Source organism: Camelus dromedarius, chromosome 5 (genome assembly GCF_036321535.1).
Source record: "Camelus dromedarius isolate mCamDro1 chromosome 5, mCamDro1.pat, whole genome shotgun sequence".
NCBI lineage: Eukaryota > Metazoa > Chordata > Mammalia > Artiodactyla > Camelidae > Camelus > Camelus dromedarius.
In genome coordinates this window covers 31,445,473-31,464,900 of record NC_087440.1, presented here as the reverse complement: position 1 = coordinate 31,464,900, position 19,428 = coordinate 31,445,473, and the positions used below count along the sequence as shown (strand labels likewise).

General features: G+C 43.9%; 1 protein-coding gene and 1 non-coding gene across 3 annotated transcripts; one reads left to right on the top strand and one right to left on the bottom strand.

Moving 5' to 3' along the window:
* Positions 1–10,654: 10,654 nt before the first annotated feature.
* TRNAR-ACG (transfer RNA arginine (anticodon ACG)) lies at positions 10,655–10,727 on the bottom strand. Its single transcript has one exon. It is a non-coding gene; the product is annotated as a tRNA-Arg (tRNA).
* A 184-nt stretch (positions 10,728–10,911) lies between these two features.
* On the top strand, positions 10,912–18,300 carry PRMT5 (protein arginine methyltransferase 5). 2 transcript variants are annotated; one of them, XM_010989421.3, is made up of 17 exons: positions 10,912–11,193; positions 11,870–11,988; positions 12,294–12,379; positions 12,547–12,681; positions 13,073–13,182; positions 13,329–13,378; positions 13,590–13,753; positions 14,353–14,514; positions 14,689–14,766; positions 14,863–14,921; positions 15,008–15,130; positions 15,217–15,392; positions 15,942–16,051; positions 16,293–16,386; positions 16,575–16,691; positions 16,901–16,965; positions 17,750–18,300. In XM_010989421.3, the coding sequence occupies exons 1-17, from the start codon at positions 11,084–11,086 to the stop codon at positions 17,900–17,902; spliced, it is 1,911 nt and encodes a 636-aa protein (XP_010987723.1). In that variant the 5' UTR covers positions 10,912–11,083; the 3' UTR covers positions 17,903–18,300. The 2 variants fall into 2 exon arrangements, with proteins under 2 accessions (XP_010987723.1, XP_010987726.1); XM_010989424.3 differs by lacking the exon at positions 10,912–11,193 and adding an exon at positions 11,205–11,297.
* Positions 18,301–19,428: the final 1,128 nt, after the last annotated feature.

Here is a 19,428-nt window from a genome sequence, read left to right as displayed (position 1 = left end):
GGTTCCTGGGTTCAATCCCCAGTACCTCCATTTAATATAAATAAACCTAATTACCTTCTCCTCCCCCCAAATATTTTGCAACTTGGAAAAATAAAAAGGTAAAAGACTGAACCACACACGCACACCACACATCTAGAGTAATCAGTGATTTGGTGCATATAGTGCCAGACCTTTTTCCAAAATTATGCAAACGTGTGCAGAAATATTAGCTCATGGTATTGTTAGAGTAAGGCTGTGTCATAACTGAACCATTCCCTTCATGATAGATAGTTTCCAATTTGTCCTATTGCAAAAATGCTTCATTGAACACCATTGCATATGTATCTTGCTCAAGTACCTTGCTTTTTTTTTTTTGGCATTAGAGTAAATCAGTGTATTAATTCTAGTTATTTCATGAAAAAAGAATTAATTGCTGAGCTGATGAATGCAGTTTGGCAGAAAAAGTCTTTCAAAGCAATTCCATGGTCGGGGAAAGGGGCACAAAAGTGTTCAGCGTGCCTAAAGGGAGCAGTGCGGTGGTCTGTCTTGGTCCTTTGATTCTTCAAACTGACTAAAGGCGGAAGGTTCGCACGAGGAAACTTCTCTGTTGTGGAATAGGTGGGAAGGGGACCCAAGGACGAGCAGAGGTGCTGAGTGGCAGTGACAGCTGAGCGTTAGCATCTTGGACCTCAGCTGCCCTCTCCCTCTCACATTTTTCAGAAAAGATTTGCCTTTACTGCCTCCCTTCTTTCTTTTGCACTCATCTCTCTCTTCACTTACCTTTTATCACATCTGACCAAGAATTAAGAATTAACAATCCCTTGATTGTTTCTCCATAATGAGAGGCAAATTAAATCACCTCCAGAACTTGGAATAGGATCGCTCTCCAAAAGGAAGCTCAGAGGCTCTCAGACAAGCAAGATCTGTCCCCTCGAGTTTCTTAACAAAGGGTGAATATCCGGGTCTCCAGGGAATGACTCTGCCTGTATTTTTGCTCAGCCACCGCATAAAGGGAACCTGGCGCCCCCTAGAAGCCAGCCTTATCCTCCCTGCGGGGCCCCTCACCCCTGAAAGGGTGTTTCCACATTACTCAACTTGGAGGACCGAGACTAGGTTTTGTTAAAGGAACTGACAGATCTTCTTATACCTTGAGACAGTGAAAATATAGGAGTCAACTCATAGTGAATGAGGTTAGCAATGTGTAGAAAGAATTTATCCTCAAAGATGGTCTATATTTGAGTGACCAAGGTCCAGCCAAAGTGGCTTAAGTAACGCCTGATTTCAGAAAAATACAACTGAAATGTAGAAAGACCCAAACGTACTAAGCCTGGCTGAAGAAAGAATGTGTAACCAAAGTAAATGATTAGCTCAGTGTTTAGAAATGGTTTAGTAAAGGGTTATCCAAAAAGCAAGACTAGGGCTCTCTAGAGAAATAGAACTTACTATATTCATAGTTATTATTTATTTGTATATATAAAATGAGATTTATTTTAAGGAATTGGCTCACGTGACTGTGGGGCTGGCAAGTCTGAAAGTAGGAGGGCAGGCTGCAGGCTGGAAACTCAGGCAGAAGTGATGCTGCAGTTTTGTTTTTGTTTTTAATGGAAGTACTGGGGATTGAACCCAAGACTTTGTGCATGCTGAGCATGCATTCTACCACTGAGCTATACCTCTCCCACCTGATGCTGCAGTTTTGAAGTAGAATTTCTTCTCTGGGAAACCTTAGCTTTTGCTCTCAATGCCTTCAACTGATTGGATGAGACCCACCCACATTATCAAGGGTACTCTACTTAGAGTCAACTGATTGTTGATGTTAACCACATCTGCAGAGCATCTTCACTGGAACACCTAGATTAGTGTTTGATTAAATAACTGGGTTACTGTTGGCTAGCCAAGTTGACACATATAAAACCCACTCACAGGTTCTGGTTTTCATCCAATCCTAAATCTATTTGAAAGAGACATTGAACCGGGGCTATGAGTTAGGTTGCTGGAGAGAGAGTTGACACTGGGGGCAGGAACAAGGCCTGGTTCCAAGCTCCCTCCATAAAATAAGAGCTTTGGAACTTTACTAGGTACCAGACATGATTTCTAAGTATTTGCATGTAATAAGTCCTTTAATTATCATAGCACACTTCTGAGGTAAGTACTAATAGCATCTCCATGTTACAAATAGAGAAACTAAGCAAGGTGTGGAGAGAGCAGGTACCTTGTGCAATGTTACACGCTTGTAAGTTGAAGAGCCTTGGGGTGAACCCAAGCAGTCTGGCTTCAGAACCTGCTGTCCTGAGACCCTCTGATGCCCTGGGTCCGAGCTTACGCTCGCCAAACAACATCATGTTCACTGACTCTGGGAAGGGGATGCCCCATATATCAGATGAGTATTTCTGCTACTGGAAAGCAGTATCCTCCCATGGCCACTGGCAATGCAGCATAAATACTGATCTCTAGTGAGTGTTGCAGGGAGCTGGAGACGTAAGAGCTCTCTAACAAACGGAAGCTCTTGACCCACCAAGCTGGAGCCAGTCCTTGAACCAGAGGACCTCTCCAATGTCCTGCCACCTTGTGAGACCAGTCAGCGTGGCCAATGAGCATCATTCCCCTGTCGCTGCTGCACCCTACTCAGGTCCTCATTTTGGGTCCCTGCAGATTGTCCTAACTGCCCCTCATCTCATCTTATACATCACCACCAGGCCAATTTTTATGATTCTGATTTGCTTTTCACAGGTAGTTTGTAATTTTCACTTCATGTTGTCATTTCTCAGTTCAAAACACGTCAGGTCTCCCCACTGCATACCAAACACAGCGCCCGGGGCTTAGCTGGGGACTCAAGCCCTCATGGTGAGCTCCACTTTCTGACCTTTCCCCACCACGCACACCTACTCACCCTACGCCACCCGCTAGCGGGCTTACTCACCCTTTCATGCTTTCCTCTGCTTGTTACGGTTTTACCCACCTGGTAAGAACTCTTCTGCTCCTAAAATCCTATCATCTTGGAAGCCCACCTCAACTTCTGCTTCCTCATTATCATTCCAGCTAGAAAAGATCTCCCTGTCATTTAAATCCCATTTAACAGCACTTTGTTACTACTTCTTTAAGGTGCCTGTCATGACAGCCTTGAATTTTCATCACCTTGTTGGGCGGCAATCCTATCTACAACATCAGAGGCTCTTGGAGGGAGACTGGTTGTAAAGCAGTTATTCTCAATCTTTATGGTCTCAGGACTCCTTTATAATTTTTAAGGATGCCAAAGAGCTTTAGTTTATGTCAGTTTTACCTATAGAATATTTCTCATGTTAAAAATTAAAACTGAGAGACTATCAATGGTCTTTTCTTGCAGGATATCAGAAAAAAGATTTATTTGGTTTTATTAAGCATGAATGTTTCTTGAATGTAATCCTTTGCCAAGACGGAGTCAGGTAGTATCCGAGCTTGTCACTCACAACTGCTTTCATCTTTAAATATGATCTTGATTAGATCTCAATTTTATAAAAGCGGAACTTAATCCCTAGTGGCAAACATAGACCCAAAAGAGCTTTATGGATCAGTCACAAGGAAGGAGGCACCAAATGGGTAAGGGTTAAATGATTTTCTGATATTCTTTGAAATTTAATTTCCCTCTTCCTACTACAGATGAAATGCCTCTGAGTAATGTCAAGTATATGAATTACCAGCCTATGTCTCAAGAATGGAAACTTTTTATTCAGAAAAAGTTGAAGATACTTGCTTGAAGTTTACTCGAACATCATTTAAAAAACTATTTTAAAGACAAAAAAACTAGAGGGGAGGGTATAACTCAAGTGGTAGAGCTCATGCTTAGCATGTATGAGGTCCTAGGTTCAATTCCCAGTACTTCCTCCAAAAATTAAATAAATAAATAAAAACCTAATTACCTCTCCCCATCTCCCACTAAATAAATTAAATAAAATTAAAACTAAAAAAAAATTGAAAAAATGAATACAATATAGAATGATCTTAACTGTTAAGAGAAAAGCAAAGAAGAAATCCAGGTAATTTAAATTTAACTTTGACACCTAATTTGATACTTACATTTTGAGAGGATGTATCTAATACTCCAGATGTTCACAATATTTAATCCACTAAATATTTTCCCAATCAAAAAATTTTTAAAACTGAGAAATTTTTAAAATATTTATTAATTCATTTAAAAATAAGCCCATTGCATGTTAACATAAATAATACATTTTAATGAAAAATAACTCTATTTTCCAAAAAAAAAAAACTTATGAGAAAAGTAAAATTGTTTTATAGTTTTGCAAGTCTCCTTGGTATCTGGCTTCGTGGAATAGAGCTGGATTCTCTTTTCTGCTTTTTGTGGTGATATCTGGCTTTGGCTGAATAAAGAAAATCTGGCCTCATACAGATATGTAGGAGATCCTCATGTACCTCCTAAAAGGGTCTCAGGGGCCCCCAAGGTCCTTGGGCCACACTAGGGAAATGCTATTGTAAAAGAAAAAGTAATAGGTTGAGAATCAGAAGAACTGGATTCTTATTCTGGCTTTTCCATTTAATTGAAGCATAACTTTGTGCAAGGCATTTAACCTCAGTTTCCTCGTCTACAAAATGAGTATATTAATAATTCCTACCCCACAAATTTATGTCCTGAACATTAGGTGAGAAAATATATTTGAAGCACCTGGCATGTGGTAGAGCTTAGTACGTATTAGTCTGCCCAGAGAAAGACAAATACTGTAAGTATGATCTCACTTATACGTGAAATCTAAAAAACAAACTCATAGAAAAAGAGATCAGACTTGTGTTTCCCAGAGGTGGAGGGTGGCGGCAGGGGGAATTGGAGGACACTGGTCAAGAAGTACAAACTTCCAGTTACAAGATAAAGAAGTACGAGGGGTGTAATGTACAACATGATGACTACAGTGAACACTGCTGTGTGATATATAAGAAAGTTATCAAGAGAGTAATCCTAAGAGTTCTCATCCCAAGGAGAAACTTTTTTTTTTCTTTTCTTTTTATTGTACCTATATGAGAAGATGGATGTTAGCTGAACCTATTGTGGTGATCATTTCACAATACATGTAAATTAAACCATCACGCTATACGCCTTAAACTTATACAATGATGTATGTCAATTATTTCTCAATGAAACCGGAAAAAAGCAGAAATAAAAAAATAAAAAATATGAGTCTGCCTAGGAGGACTACTACATTATTGTTATGAGTGGGAGTGACAGCTGAAGATTGGGCAGTTACAGGAGCCTATGGAGGAGGGAGGCCTTGGCTAGGTCTTCAGAAGAAAGAAAGGTGGGGGGAGGGTATAGCGCGGCGGTAGAGTGGATGCTTAGCATGCGTGAGGTCCTGGGAGTACCTCCATTAAAATAAATTAATTTTTAAAAAAACTAATTACCCACCCCAAAAAAGGAAAAATAAATATAAAAGAAAGGATGGAAACAAGCAGAAAGACTAGAGAGAGGTCACAGGTTTTATACATATTAGAAAAATGTTTTCTATATAATATAAACATGCTTATTGTAGAAAATTTGGAAAATACATTTCCCCTGCACATATTGAAGTCATTCTGTATGTACAATTTGTAATCTGTGTCACTTAATGGCACATCATGAGCATTTCTCCATGTTATTGAATTCTCTCTGACAACACTGATTTTAACGGCTGCTTAAGATTCTATTGCATGGATGATTTATCTGACCATGCCCCTATAGGATATCCAACTTGTTTTACATTTTTTGTAATCATAAAAAAAATGCTACACTAAGCATTTCTCTTAATGAATCTTTGCCCTAGTTTGTGAACACAGTCTAGGTTAGCTTTCTAGAAGGAAAATTACAAGATGATATGTCTTAAGGTTAAGAGCAAACACTCTGGAGTCAGTTGACCTAGGTTTGTATTTCATCTAAACCCCTTCTTAGATGGGGCAAGTCACTTAACCTCTCTAAGACTTAGTTGCTTCACTCACAGATGAGTAACATTTCCTATCTCACTGGGTTCTTGTGAATGTAAAGTATGTTTCATACAACCTGACCCAAAGTAAGGGCTCAAGAAATGTTAGCTGTTATTATTATCACAAACTTAATTCATATATTCAATAATACATGTAAACACATACAACTGGTCTGTTTCTGGGCTGTTGGTTTAGTCTCTTTATTCTACCTGGGTTTGTACCAACTGCACACTGAAGCCTTTAATTATTTATATATTATTTGTTTCACAAAGGGTTTGAGGTAATGGGCTAAAAATATAGAGCAAATTCCCTCTCCTTTCTCCTCTTTTTTTTTTTTTTTTTGGAATTTTTCTTTGCTTTTCTTGTCTGCTTTTTACTACAAATGGATGGTAGAATCACTTTATTAAGTAACAGAAGATTCCATTAGAATTGTGGTTGAATGTTGGAAAAGTGAGAAATTAACTTGGTAAGAATTGACATCTTTATGAGCTTCATTTTTTCCCTAAGAACGTGCCTCATCTCTCCAGTTTTTAAAAATCTTGCATTATAACTTTAAGCAAAATTTTGTGATTTTCTAAATATAGGTTCCTCACATTTTCCAGTAAGGTTACAGCCAAGTATTTTATGGTGGTGTTATTGTTACTTCTATATGGGAAAATACTAGCCACAATAGCTAATATATATTGAAGGCTTACTATGTGTAGGTTAGGTTCTAAATGCATTACTATATTAACTAATTTAATCCTCATAACAGCTTTATGAGGTAAGAACTATTATTTACATTCCCAATTTGTGGATGAGGAAACTGAGGCCAGAAGCATTAGGTTCACATGGCTAGTAAATGGATAAATAGGGATTTAACCTCTTGACATCTGGCTCCACTGCCCACGATCTTAACTACTATGTTATTTATTATGTCTTCTATCTGGTTATTCTTAGTTTGTAAGAAGGCTACAGATACCCTTTATATTTTTCTTGTGTCAAGTGATGTCTCTGAGTTCTATTATTAATTCTCAATATTTTAGAACTGATTCTCATGGATTTTCTTTGTATACAACCATGTCATCTGCAAACAATGATAAATTTACTTCCCTCTTTCCAAAAGTTATAACTCCTTTTAAAAAATTTCCAGTCTTATTGTATTGGATTTTTCAGAATAGTATTAAATAACACAGCAATGAGACAAGACATTCCTGTTTTATCTTATCTTTACATAAATTGTTGACTTCATATATACATAGATGTGTTTATATGTAAAGAATATTAAGACTATTGAGGATGTTTAAGAAAATGGAATTGACTTACCGTGTTCTCTTTGGTGACTATTAAAAATGATCAAATGGTTTTCTTGTTTGCTTTATTTTTGACCTATTATACAAATAAATTTCCCAATACCTAACCCTGTGTTAATTCCTGGGATAAACCCTAATTGGTTCTGGTATTATTATTATGCTAGTCAATAGTGTATTATGTGTTAATCTTAAATGTTTTAAAAGATTTTTACATTTATATTTATAAGTGAGATTGGTCCATAGATTTGCTTTTTCTGGGGGAGTGCTGTTTCTGACAGGTTTTGATATTAGGTATATTCTGGCTTCATAAACAAATTGGGTAGTTTTCCATCTTTTTCCATGTTCCAGAACACTTTCTACTTTTCTATTCATTCTGACAGATAAATACTGTATAATAGAGATGACAAAGAAGAGAATGCAAATTGGCAGAGATTATTTTGCCTCAGTAACTCTGCCACTTTTGTAGCTGGAGGACAGCCTTGATTGTGAAGAAGCAATTTGGAGCAGTAGGAGGGTCAAACGGGCCATTATTTTGGTGATGAAGAGTGCGGCTGGCTGGGCAGGCACAGAGGTGAGTGAAGGTGGGCCTGGGGAGGGAGGGGCGTGCTGAGCAGGACGGGAGCTCAGGAGAAGGTGAAAGGAGGGTTTATAATGGACTGGCTGGCAGTGTTACACAAGGACATAAAAACAGGAGCAGGTAAGAACTGGGCCTGAAGGTGAGGCATGCCCGAGGGCGAAGGGAGGATTATCTGGGAGTGGGTGCTCCTTCCATTCCAGAAAAGTTCCCAGTGCTCTGGCTTGTTGGTCACTGGCTCCTGTTGGAGTACGTAACACTCTTTCTCACCCACCACTCCCTGTCTTCATCCCAGCAAACGCCTATAGCCTATGGTATAGCAGGGCTTGACATGCTTCTGAGCACAAGGGTTCAGCATGGAGAGCAGAGCAGAGGGAAGCAGAGGATAAGACAGACTTCACCAACTCTGACTTTATGCTTGGGACCAAGTCCTTTAAAAGTTTCTCTATTTCTTTATTTCTTTTTCAGTCCTTCCCTTCTGCTCCTCTGTAGCTCATGTAGACAGAGCCATGGTCCCTGCTGTTCTGTAAGGGAAAGGAAAGTGCTGTAGGACAGGCAGGGAGCAATGTGGTAGAGAATTACTGGGAACTGATCAGCATCATGCCTGCCACGTAGCGGAGGCCATTCTGAATGAAAAAACACAAACATTACAGACAAATGAAACTCAGCCCATCTAAACTTACTTTAAAGTCAGTCAGAAATTCTAGGCTCTTTTCATGCAAATCGTTTTGAAAATTATTTTAACTCATGGCAAAACTGACACCACCGTTTCATAGATTTTCCTCTCTCCCTTTCACCCATGGATGGGTTAGTTAACAACCAACAGAGCAGCCACCAGCTTGACATCAGGAGGAAGATGCCAGGAGCACAGATGGTCCACAGCCCAGATAATTAGCTTCTGAAGATGAAACAACATCTAATAAGTCTTCTGTGAGTGTAGTGTTTGGTTGGGCACAGAGAGGACAGAGAACAAGCAGGCCTCCCCAACAACTCTTTTTCTTCTTAAAATGTCGGCACAGCGCTCACCCACTTCCTGTCGACTACCTACTTGTAAGACCTGCAGAGAAGAATTCAAATAAATATTGTAGACACTCCACCCTAAAGGAGGGGAAGAATAACTCCCCACTCCTTAAGTGTGGAATGCACAAAGGGACTTCCTTCCAAAGAGTACGGAATGGAAGGGGGAAGGCATGTAATTTTACAGTGGAGAAACCTGATAAACACTAGTTCTACTAGGTGATAAAGGTCAATGTCGACAGTCATCAATTATGTGGATAGTATGTATTCTTGATATAATGTGATGAAAACAGCACTTTACTTCTGTGATCTTCCTCTCCCAAACCCATAACCCTAGGCTAATCATGAGAAAACCACCAGATAAATTCCATTAGAGAGGTGTCCTGAAGAATCCTTGATCAGTACTCCTCAAAGCTATCAAGGTTTTCAAAAACAAGGAACATTTGAGAAACTGAAACAGCCAAGAGGAGCCTAAGCAGACATGACAACTATATGTAATAAGGTATCCTGGATAGGATGGTAGAACAGAAAGAAGACATTAAATTAAAAACTCAGGAAATCTGAATAAACTATGCACTTTAGCTAATAATGTATCAATACTGGTCCATGAATTGTAACAATGTACCAAACTAATGTTAAGATGTTAGTAATAGAGAAAGCTGTAGCGAGGCATGTTAGAACTCCCTGTACTGTACTGTCTGCTCAGTTTTTCTGTAAATCTAAAACTGTTTTAAGAAATAGAGTATAGTAATAATAATAATAAGATGGGACAAAGCACCTCCAACTCCTTTAGGCTTCATAAGCATTTTCTCAATTATTTGGCTTTCTGATTTTCATCCTTTGGGGGCACTTACACTGAACCCAGGTCTCCTTATAGTTTATCCTATCCACACCCGTTCCGTGCTTCTCAGAACTCTGTCCCCCATGGGCTACAGTGATCTCATTCAGTCTCATGGCTTCAGTCACCACTTCTCTTATGGCCATTTCCAAATCTTGTCTGGTGCGGATCACCGTTCATCCAACTCTCGGTTACACAGCGCCCCCTAGGCGTCCAATTTAGCATTTCCAAATTCAAACCCTGTTTCTCTCTAAACTCGCTTCTCTGATTTCTTGTCTCACAAGGCCAGAACCCTGGGCACCAACCCCAGACTTCCCTTTCTTAGGCTCCCTGTCAGTCGGTCCCTAAATTCTGTCACCGACTCCTGCTTAGGGACTTTTGTATTGTGTTCTCTTTCCATTCCCTTTGCCAGGCCCTCAACACCTCTGGGCTCCTTGCCTTCAGTATTCCCTTTCTCCTCCCTATGTCTTTGCCTCATTTCTTTCCTTCTTTTCCATTCCTTTAGCAAGTATCCACAAAGGAAAATGCAGAGATTCTCTCAGGCCTCTGCCAGGCAGTTTATAACTCCTCTCCACTCTTAATTCCTCAACATGAATTCATTTTCTCTGTCTTCCCTGGAGAGACAGGGAGAGGGAGAGGGAGTGTGTGTGTGTGTGTGTGTGTGTGTGTGTGTGTGTGTGTGTGTGTGTGTGTGTGTGTGTGTTTAGGTGTTTATTTACTTTTTGTGTTTGAGATATAGGTTCACGAGAAGGGCCCATACAAAGTCCATTTTAAGAGCACCAGCCATTAACCTAGTTTTCTCAGGATTCAGACGGACCTAAATAGTGACAAGAACCACCTTTGAATTAGGTAATGGAAAAAGCTGACATAAAATAGCTGCAGAACACAATCAAATTAAGACCTGAGAACGAGGGCGAGAGGAGATAATGAGGAAATTTTAAAAGGAAGGAAAGGAAGACTTTTAAAAACACTGCTTATAATGTATGATATGCAATAAGTAAATGCCAGTCCCACCGAGCCAGCCAGGAGTCGAACCTGGAATCTTCTGATCCGTAGTCAGACGCGTTATCCATTGCGCCACTGGCCCTGAGACAGTCACGCTGCCTTCAATGATGATACCTCAAGCTTATACTGCAGGGTCTCATGGGACGTGTAGTCTCTTAACGGAATTCTGCGAGCACACAAAGCATTGTGGGAAATTGGAGTTCGTCGAGAACCAGACGCTGAGATTGGTGACTCTTCCGAAGCCACTGCGTACGTCACTGTGCAGCCTGCGGATTGGCGGGAAGAGCCACTCCCCACCCCTCCTCCTGCCGCTCCGGAGCCGTGGGAGACGCTCTGGTTGTTAGGGAGACTCGTCCCGCCTTCTGGGGGGCTTTTTTTCTGCTTTGTGATTGGCTGCTAGTATCAGGGAATCTCGGCGTGGACAGCGCGAGGGAAAAGATGGCGGCGATGGCGGTCGGAGGTGCCGGTGGAAGCCGCGTGTCCAGCGGGAGGGACCTGAATTGCGTCCCCGAAATAGCTGACACACTGGGGGCTGTGGCCAAGCAGGGGTGAGGGCATGGACCTCTACGAGCGGAATGCGGGGTCCGAACTCGGGGACGGAGAGGGGCAGACCAGTCATACCCTTAGAGGCAGGGGTGAGGGGGGTCGGAGTGTGTAAGACGAGGCCAGGAGAAACCATTAGTCCTTGCGGGGAGAAGTCTCGGGTCCTGCAGCGTGCGAGAGAGAGAAAGAAAAAAAAAACTTTTGGAGGGCGTGTGGTCACTGAACCCCAAAGTCGGGGGAGTTATCAGGTAAACTCAAAAAGGGGGCATGCAGACCTCCAGGGCACTGGAGAGCGAGGTTATCGCCCGAGAATAAGAGGAAGTGTTAGGGCACTTGGGAGAGAAGAGTTAAACCTTGAGGGGGGAAGCATGGGTAGCACTAGAGAAGATCTGGATGTGACAGTCCTGGAAAACCAGTGACAACAGAGTAGAAAATCCACGTGGCGTGGATTTTCCTCTTTTCTCCTTGCTTATCTTTTCCATGGCTGTGTTCTGGGGAGAAATTGAGGCACAGTGCAGCGGAAGTGATATGCCCCAGGGTGGGCTGAATTCAGCAGTCCAGTGGGTGACTGGTGGCAGCTGAAAGGGTTGTGCAGAATCGAGATAGCCTAGTCCATTTACTTGGATCTCTGGGCACTGCTGCTCTCTTTACATGACGATTCTGGGTCTGTCGCGGTTGTAGGTTTGATTTCCTCTGCATGCCTGTCTTCCACCCGCGTTTCAAGAGGGAGTTCACTCAGGAACCTGCTAAGAATCGGCCGGGCCCCCAGACACGATCAGACCTACTGCTGTCAGGAAGGGGTAGGGACCATCCCACATGCCCCTTAATTATTAGAGACAGTAACGAAACTCATGCTTTATCAGTGCTTTTCTACTCCTCCTTTCTTGACTTCGATGTATTGGTTCTTCTCTTGGATATAGACTTCTCGCCTTGGTTACCTGCTAAAAGCCTTAGTTTCCTATTCTGCATCAGGCTATCCTGTATCTGCTAGAAAAAGTTTTTGTCTCTCATCTCTACTCTCTATTCCCTGTTAAGAACTAGAAATTGAATGAGTAAAGTTCTGAACCTTATTTAGTCTTTGTCTTTCTTGGGTGGGGGAGTGCAGACTGGAATACACTAATTGTGGGAAAGCTTTCTCCATGGATTCGTCCAGACTCAAAAGTGGAGAAGATCCGCAGGAACTCGGAGGCGGTAAGACTGAGCCCTTCACTGAATCTTTCTAACAATCAGGTTTCTAAACAAGCTGGGTGGATAAAACAGTTTTTTCCCCACTCCCTAACTTAGTAAATCTAATATAATGCAATTAAAGTTATTTGGGTTACTAGCTCTTAACCTTTTCCTCTTGCTCACCATTCCAGGCTATGTTACAGGAGCTGAATTTTGGGGCGTATTTGGGTCTTCCAGCTTTCCTGTTGCCCCTAAATCAGGAAGATAACACAAACTTGGCAAGAGTTTTGACCAACCACATCCACACTGGCCACCACTCCTCCATGGTATGGCTGAGAGCCTCCTTTCTTGCCGCATATTATGGTAGTCGGGCTGTGCTAAGCACCTTCCTGTTCCTAGCCATTCAGTAAAGTGCACATTTGGCAGAATTGAAATGTCAGTACTGCCTGCCCCCAACTAAAAGTGGTAAGCAGAGGGTTATAAAATATATAGAATATTCAGTTATTTTCAGAAACTTATAGTGAAATAAAAGACAAGGCAGATACTTGTATAAGGATATACACAAGATACGTGTACACATAAATATAATCACAAATTGGGAAGAGCATAGAAGGGAATTAACTTGAAATCTGAATCAAGATCTTTTTAATTGAAGGAGCTTTCTGGACCCAAGGAGTTCAAAATAGAGTTCTAAATAGGGTTACTGTTTATGTGCAGTTCTGGATGCGGGTACCATTGGTGGCACCAGAGGACCTGAGAGATGATATAATTGAGAATGTACCAACTTCACACACAGAGTACAGTGGAGAGGAGAAGACATGGATGTGGTATGTCTCCTTTGCTGCTGTACCAGGGCAAAGGGTAGGATGAGGGGAAGTTCAGGGTGGAACCTGTAGGAAGGTCTCCTTAAGATATGGTGATTGGTGGGCCATTTGTATTTGACTGTATTTTTTCTGTATTTGACTCTGGACAGGTGGCACAACTTCCGGACCTTGTGTGATTATAGCAAGAGGATTGCGGTGGGTAAGTCCACAAAGGTCCTGGGCTAGGTTAGCCTCCTGACCTCCTGTGACTAAGAATCAGGAGTTTCAGACTTGGCTGCTGGGCAGTTTTGCTACTTTCTCTGTGCCTCAGTCTGCCTTGCTCTTAAGGAGTAAAGAGATCTTGCACAAAAGAGCAGGGAAAGGCTTCTGGCCTATCAGTGATTGACAGGTCTTTCTATTCCCTTGTGTAGCTCTTGAAATTGGTGCTGACCTCCCATCTAATCATGTCATTGATCGTTGGCTTGGGGAGCCCATCAAAGCAGCCATTCTCCCCACCAGCATTTTCCTGACCAATAAGAAGGGATTTCCTGTTCTTTCTAAGATGCACCAGAGGCTGATCTTCCGACTCCTCAAGGTATGTAGCAGAAGGGTTTTAAAGATGCTCCATCTAATCCTCTTGCCTTCTTCACATATGTGTGATGAGTTGTTTTTTTTTTTCTCCCCTCCTCTGTGGGGCTGACTCTTTTCCTCTCTAGTTTCTGGAGAACAGTTTCAGCAAAGTTGGGAGGCTCGAGGGCAAAAAGGCAAATGATAGCAGGAGCCCCAGAAACATTTCCAGATCTCATGAGAACTTTGTAGAAAGTTTCATTCAAGAAATTACAGCAAGGTGGGCTGAGTATAGCTCAGTGGCAGAGCCATGCTCAAGGTCCTGGGTTCAATCCCCAGTACCTCCATTAAAATAAATAAATAACAGTCATTAGTTAAAAAGAAGAAGAAGAAGTTACAGCAAGAATCCATGAGGCCCTTTGAGCCAGGAAGATGCTTACGTGGCATAGGTGGGCTTTATAAGTTCATTGAAGCCTCATGCTGCTTCTGTTGGTGTCTAGAGGTATTTGTTGGAATGGAGAACTACTGATCTGGGCCTTACTTTATGCTAGAGCTCTTTGGCCATAAACTGTAATACTGGCCTCTTGGTTTGAGGACTGTGTCTGAAGGTCTGACTTATTCTCACAGTTGGAGGTGCAGTTCATCATCACAGGCACCAACCACCATTCAGAGAAGGAGTTCTGCTCCTACCTCCAGTATTTGGAATACTTGAGCCAGAACCGACCTCCACCCAATGCCTACGAACTCTTTGCCAAGGGCTATGAAGACTATCTGCAGTCCCCACTCCAGGTGGGTCCCCCACTCCAGGAGGGAGGGAGGTCAGGGGAGGAAATGTCTCTAGAGAGCAGGTGCCCTAAAGTCCTACCAAAGCTCAGGAGGCACTGGAAAGGTTCTGGTGTTCTGGCATGTTTTCCTTGTCAAAAACTGGCTAACTTACATCGCCTCTTTTCTCTTATTCATCAGCCACTGATGGATAACCTGGAATCTCAGACATATGAAGTGTTTGAAAAGGACCCCATCAAATACTCTCAGTACCAGCAGGTACAATGTGGGTCCTAGATTGGGTCAAGCACAAGGCCTGGGATGACCTGGGTGAGGATGGCATTATAGCCATGAGATCTTCTCTCCTTCTGCCAGGCCATCTATAAATGTCTGTTAGACCGAGTGCCAGATGAAGAGAAGGACACCAACGTCCAGTGAGTGCTCTCCCGGTGACCCCAGATACCTGCATACCTGCTTCTCTCCATGCCGACTCAGCTTGGCTCTGCCCTCTCTTCCTTAGAGTGCTGATGGTGCTGGGGGCAGGCCGGGGGCCCCTGGTGAACGCTTCCCTGCGGGCAGCCAAGCAGGCCGACCGGCGGATAAAGCTGTACGCCGTGGAGAAGAACCCAAACGCTGTGGTGACGTGAGTAGCAACCTCTCTGCTGGGACGTTTGTCCCCTGTACCAGTTTTTCTTACGGGTGTCCTCACTTGTATCTTCTCTCTTTTAGGCTAGAGAACTGGCAGTTTGAAGAATGGGGAAGCCAGGTGACAGTAGTCTCATCGGACATGCGGGAGTGGGTGGCTCCAGAGAAAGCAGATATCATTGTCAGTGAGCTTCTGGGGTCCTTCGCTGACAATGAGCTGTCACCTGAGTGCCTAGATGGAGCCCAGCACTTCCTAAAAGGTGCCTCCAGGCTGGGGTGTACTGAGGAAGGGGACTGGATTATCAGCTGGGAAGGCTGGGCCGGGTGGGGGAGGGGTGAGTGGGGCAGCAGCCAGCAGGAGGTTACGAGGCTTAGGGGAAGGTGGGGCAGACTTGGGTCTGTGTCCTTAGCAAATGAAGTAGTCTCTGAACCTCGGTGGTCACATCTATAAAATGAGGGGAGTGGACCAGGGCAGAGACTCTTAATCTGAGGTCTGCAGACTCTTTGAGGTGACATGACATGCACCTCGGGCTTAGCTTTCCTCAGGATCTCAGAGGACTTGGCGTTAAGAAAGTTAAGGACCACTAGATTAGAATACCTTGGGTTCCTTCCAGTTTTACTCTCGTGTCACTCTGTAAATGAACCTAGAAGTGACTCCCTCAGGACAAGAGCTGGGAGCAGGTCAGCCTGGGGATGCGACAACATGGAGCTGCCTGGGTCCGTTCAGCTGTGGGAGGTCTGAGCCTTCGGTTAGTACAGGTGCACCATTTCCGTCTCTTGGGAGCTAATGGGACCCTCCTGCTCTGTAGATGACGGTGTGAGCATCCCTGGCGAGTACACCTCCTTTCTAGCTCCCATCTCCTCCTCTAAGCTGTACAATGAGGTCCGAGCCTGTCGGGAAAAGGACCGTGACCCTGAGGTAAAGAGCCACTCTCCTCTGGAGGACTTGTCTTTCTTTAGTCCTTTTCTTTTTCTGTATTAGCATAACTTTTCTTCCACTGGAGAAGATGAAGGAGGGGTTGGGGATGTGGGAAAGTGGTTGAAGTGAAACTATGGTTTTTACCTTTTTTTGTGTCCCTGGAGCTTGAGCTACATTCCCTGAGAAAGGAGGTGGCTCTCACCTGTCCTCTCTAGCTCTTGTTCTCTGCCTCTCGGGACAGGCCCAGTTTGAGATGCCTTATGTGGTACGGCTGCACAACTTCCACCAGCTCTCTGCGCCCCAGCCCTGTTTTACCTTCAGCCATCCCAACAGAGGTGGGTTCCTGCATGGCTGTCCTCCAGCTGGATGGGTGAGAGCTCGCCCTCCTGGTTTCTTCCCTTGCTGCCCGGGGTCTGCGCTATCTGGTCTCTGTCTAGGCTTCCTTTCCTGGTTCCTGCTCATGTTTTACCAAGTTGTCTAGGGCTTCTGGCCCCTCATCACCCACACGGCTCTTCCCTGACAGATCCTATGATTGACAACAACCGCTACTGCACCTTGGAGTTTCCCGTGGAGGTGAACACAGTGCTGCACGGCTTTGCAGGCTACTTTGAGACTGTGCTTTATCAGGACATCACTCTGAGTGAGTGTCTGGGGCAGTGGATGGCGGGTGTGAGAGCATGCTAGCTGGGCAACTAATGTACATGTTTCACTGAGAGTCACGGGGAGCCCAGGAATCTGTGAATGGGGATCTCTGATTACTTGTTTCTGGGTTCACAGAAGAGATTCTCAACCTAGGCAAAAAGCAGAGTCATAGAGACCTCAATATTTTTCATTATTTTGTCCACTTAGGTATCCGTCCAGAGACTCACTCTCCTGGGATGTTCTCATGGTTTCCCATCCTCTTCCCTATTAAGGTAGGCGTCACCTTTAAGGCTCCTTGGGTTAAAGAGTAACTTTTGCCATTGGTGTTCTGCCCCTTCCCTTCTCCCAGGATGATACTTGGCTATGACCCATGTTCTGCGGCTCTTGGATTCTGTTGTAGGGATGTCTGTAGTGGCCTTCTACCTGGCTTCCCATATCTACTCTGGCTACTCTTCTATCCATTCTCTACCTCCAGCAAGAGTCATCTTGTGAAAACTCAAATCTGATCGTCTCTCTCTCCTGCTTTTAAAATCCTTCAACGTCTTCCCATAGCCCTTGGGATACAGGTCTTAAATCCTTACTAGACTTTGTGTGATCTGGCTTTAGCCTGCCTTTTCAGCCCTGTCCTCTTCATTACACTGCTTCAGTTGTCTGGACCTTGTCTTGGTTCCTCTAATGCCCCATGTTCTTTCCTGCCTCGGGCTTTCACAGTTTTGTGAACTTACTTGCTCATTTCTTGACCGAGCTAACTTATCTAATAGGTCTCATTAAATATTCCTATTGTCAGATGCCTTTCCCTGACCTTCTAGACTAGGTTAGCATTATCTTCCACAGGTGCTTTCATAGCACCCTATCCCTGTTCACAGCGTTCATCCCACTTTTGATTATTTGGCCAGTGTCTGATTGTTCAATTCCATTTATTCTGATAGACTTCTAATAAACATCATGAGGGTTGGAATATCATGTTTGATCATTTTATCTCTACACCTAGCTCAGTACATGGACACAAAAAGTTCATTGGCTCCACCCTGAACCTCCCTGTCTTTCTTCTTACAGCAGCCCATTACGGTACGTGAAGGCCAAACCATCTGTGTGCGTTTCTGGCGATGCAGCAACTCCAAGAAGGTGTGGTATGAGTGGGCTGTGACAGCACCGGTCTGTTCTGCCATTCACAACCCCACAGGCCGCTCTTACACCATCGGCCTCTAGCCTTGTCTACAAGTGTCCAGAGCTTTAGAAGCTGCTTCAGGTTCTGTTCCTGTAGCACAGAAGATGCAGTACGCTGTGGGTGCTGATTGGCCTTGCCCATCAAGAGAAGAGCGTTTCAGTCTGCTTTCCTACCTTATGGCAAGATGGGAAAGGATGAGAATTGCAGGGCTCAAGCCACCAATCTGTGAAGACTTCACGCCAGGGCATGAGGAATTCTTGTTAGACCCGAGGCTACTCCAGCAGGCACTCAGCTTCAGGTGCTCCCTGGGATGGCCCTGAGAACATGTGGATTGAACATATTTTCAGCCCTTTCCCCTTCCCATCTTTGTTCCTGTTTTGATGGCTTTGTGTAAGGAGGAAATACAAATAAAGTGAAGTTATGGCCTTTCCTGTTCCAACCCTGCTGCCTCCTGCCTCTGCTTCTCCACCCATTACTTACACATGTTCAGATTTGTGTTCTTATCCAAGACTTGAAGGGGCCTGGATTTATTTCCTATTTAAGAAGCTTAGTGGTAACTCTTGGACTCCTGGGTATAGGCCTTTCTGACCAGCTACGGAGAGATCTTGTCCATTAGGACCTGTGATTAGACTCTTCTCTGGGGAGAAGGAGTAGAGTTTGCCACCTTGGAGAAGGATGGGGTAGTGAGTGAAGCCAGCTTCCCTTTCACCTTCCTGAGCTGCTGCACTGCCAGCTCCTTTATTACCTCTTGGGAGAGAACTGGAAGTCATTCAGGCATGTCCAGCAAGAGGCCCTCTATTTTGTTTGAATAAAATCACAGGGTTAGCATTTGAAGCCCTTAAGAGATAATCTAGTCCAATTCTACATTTTACAGAAGAGGAATCTGAAATTGTACGATGATATAAAATTGGTATTCAAATCAGGATTCAACACGGTTTTTCTGACCCAGTGGCTCTCTCCATGTTATAACCAGCTACTTCTGGCATCTATATTAAGTAGCTGAAGTCTCTTAGGGTTCTGGAAGTCCTTGGGACGTGAGGGTGGGCATAAGTTCCTTCTCTTTCTGATAAGAGGGCCGAGGACTGCTGCACACAAGGGGTCAACTGAGAAACTCTCAAGTTTACCCTTGCAGTGGGAGTGGTGTGGGGCACCGATTTGAACTGAAGGTATGTGAGCTGTAAGACCAGGCAGAATGTGGAAGAAGACAAAGCTGTTACAAGACCTGTCAGGTCCAAGCGCTGAGAGCAGGAGGTGTAGAGGCAGCCTGCACAGAATGGGGATGTGGAACCCAGCATCCTTCCCGATGTGAAGCAAATGCAGTTATCCTGCATAAAGCTGTGCGGGAGAAGTCCGACGTGACCCACTCGGCAAATCAGAGTAAAACTGGCCAAGGACGTCAATGGTACCTCCTCGTTGGCTCCGCCCACGCTGTCAGCCTAGTATATAGGAGCGCCCGGGAATGGGGCAGGAGGGTCCTCTCCTGTTCCCTGCCCGGTTCCCCCGCCTTCCGCAAGTCTTCTAGCCAATGAGAGAGCGACGGGCGGTTACCTAAGGACGCTCCTACTTT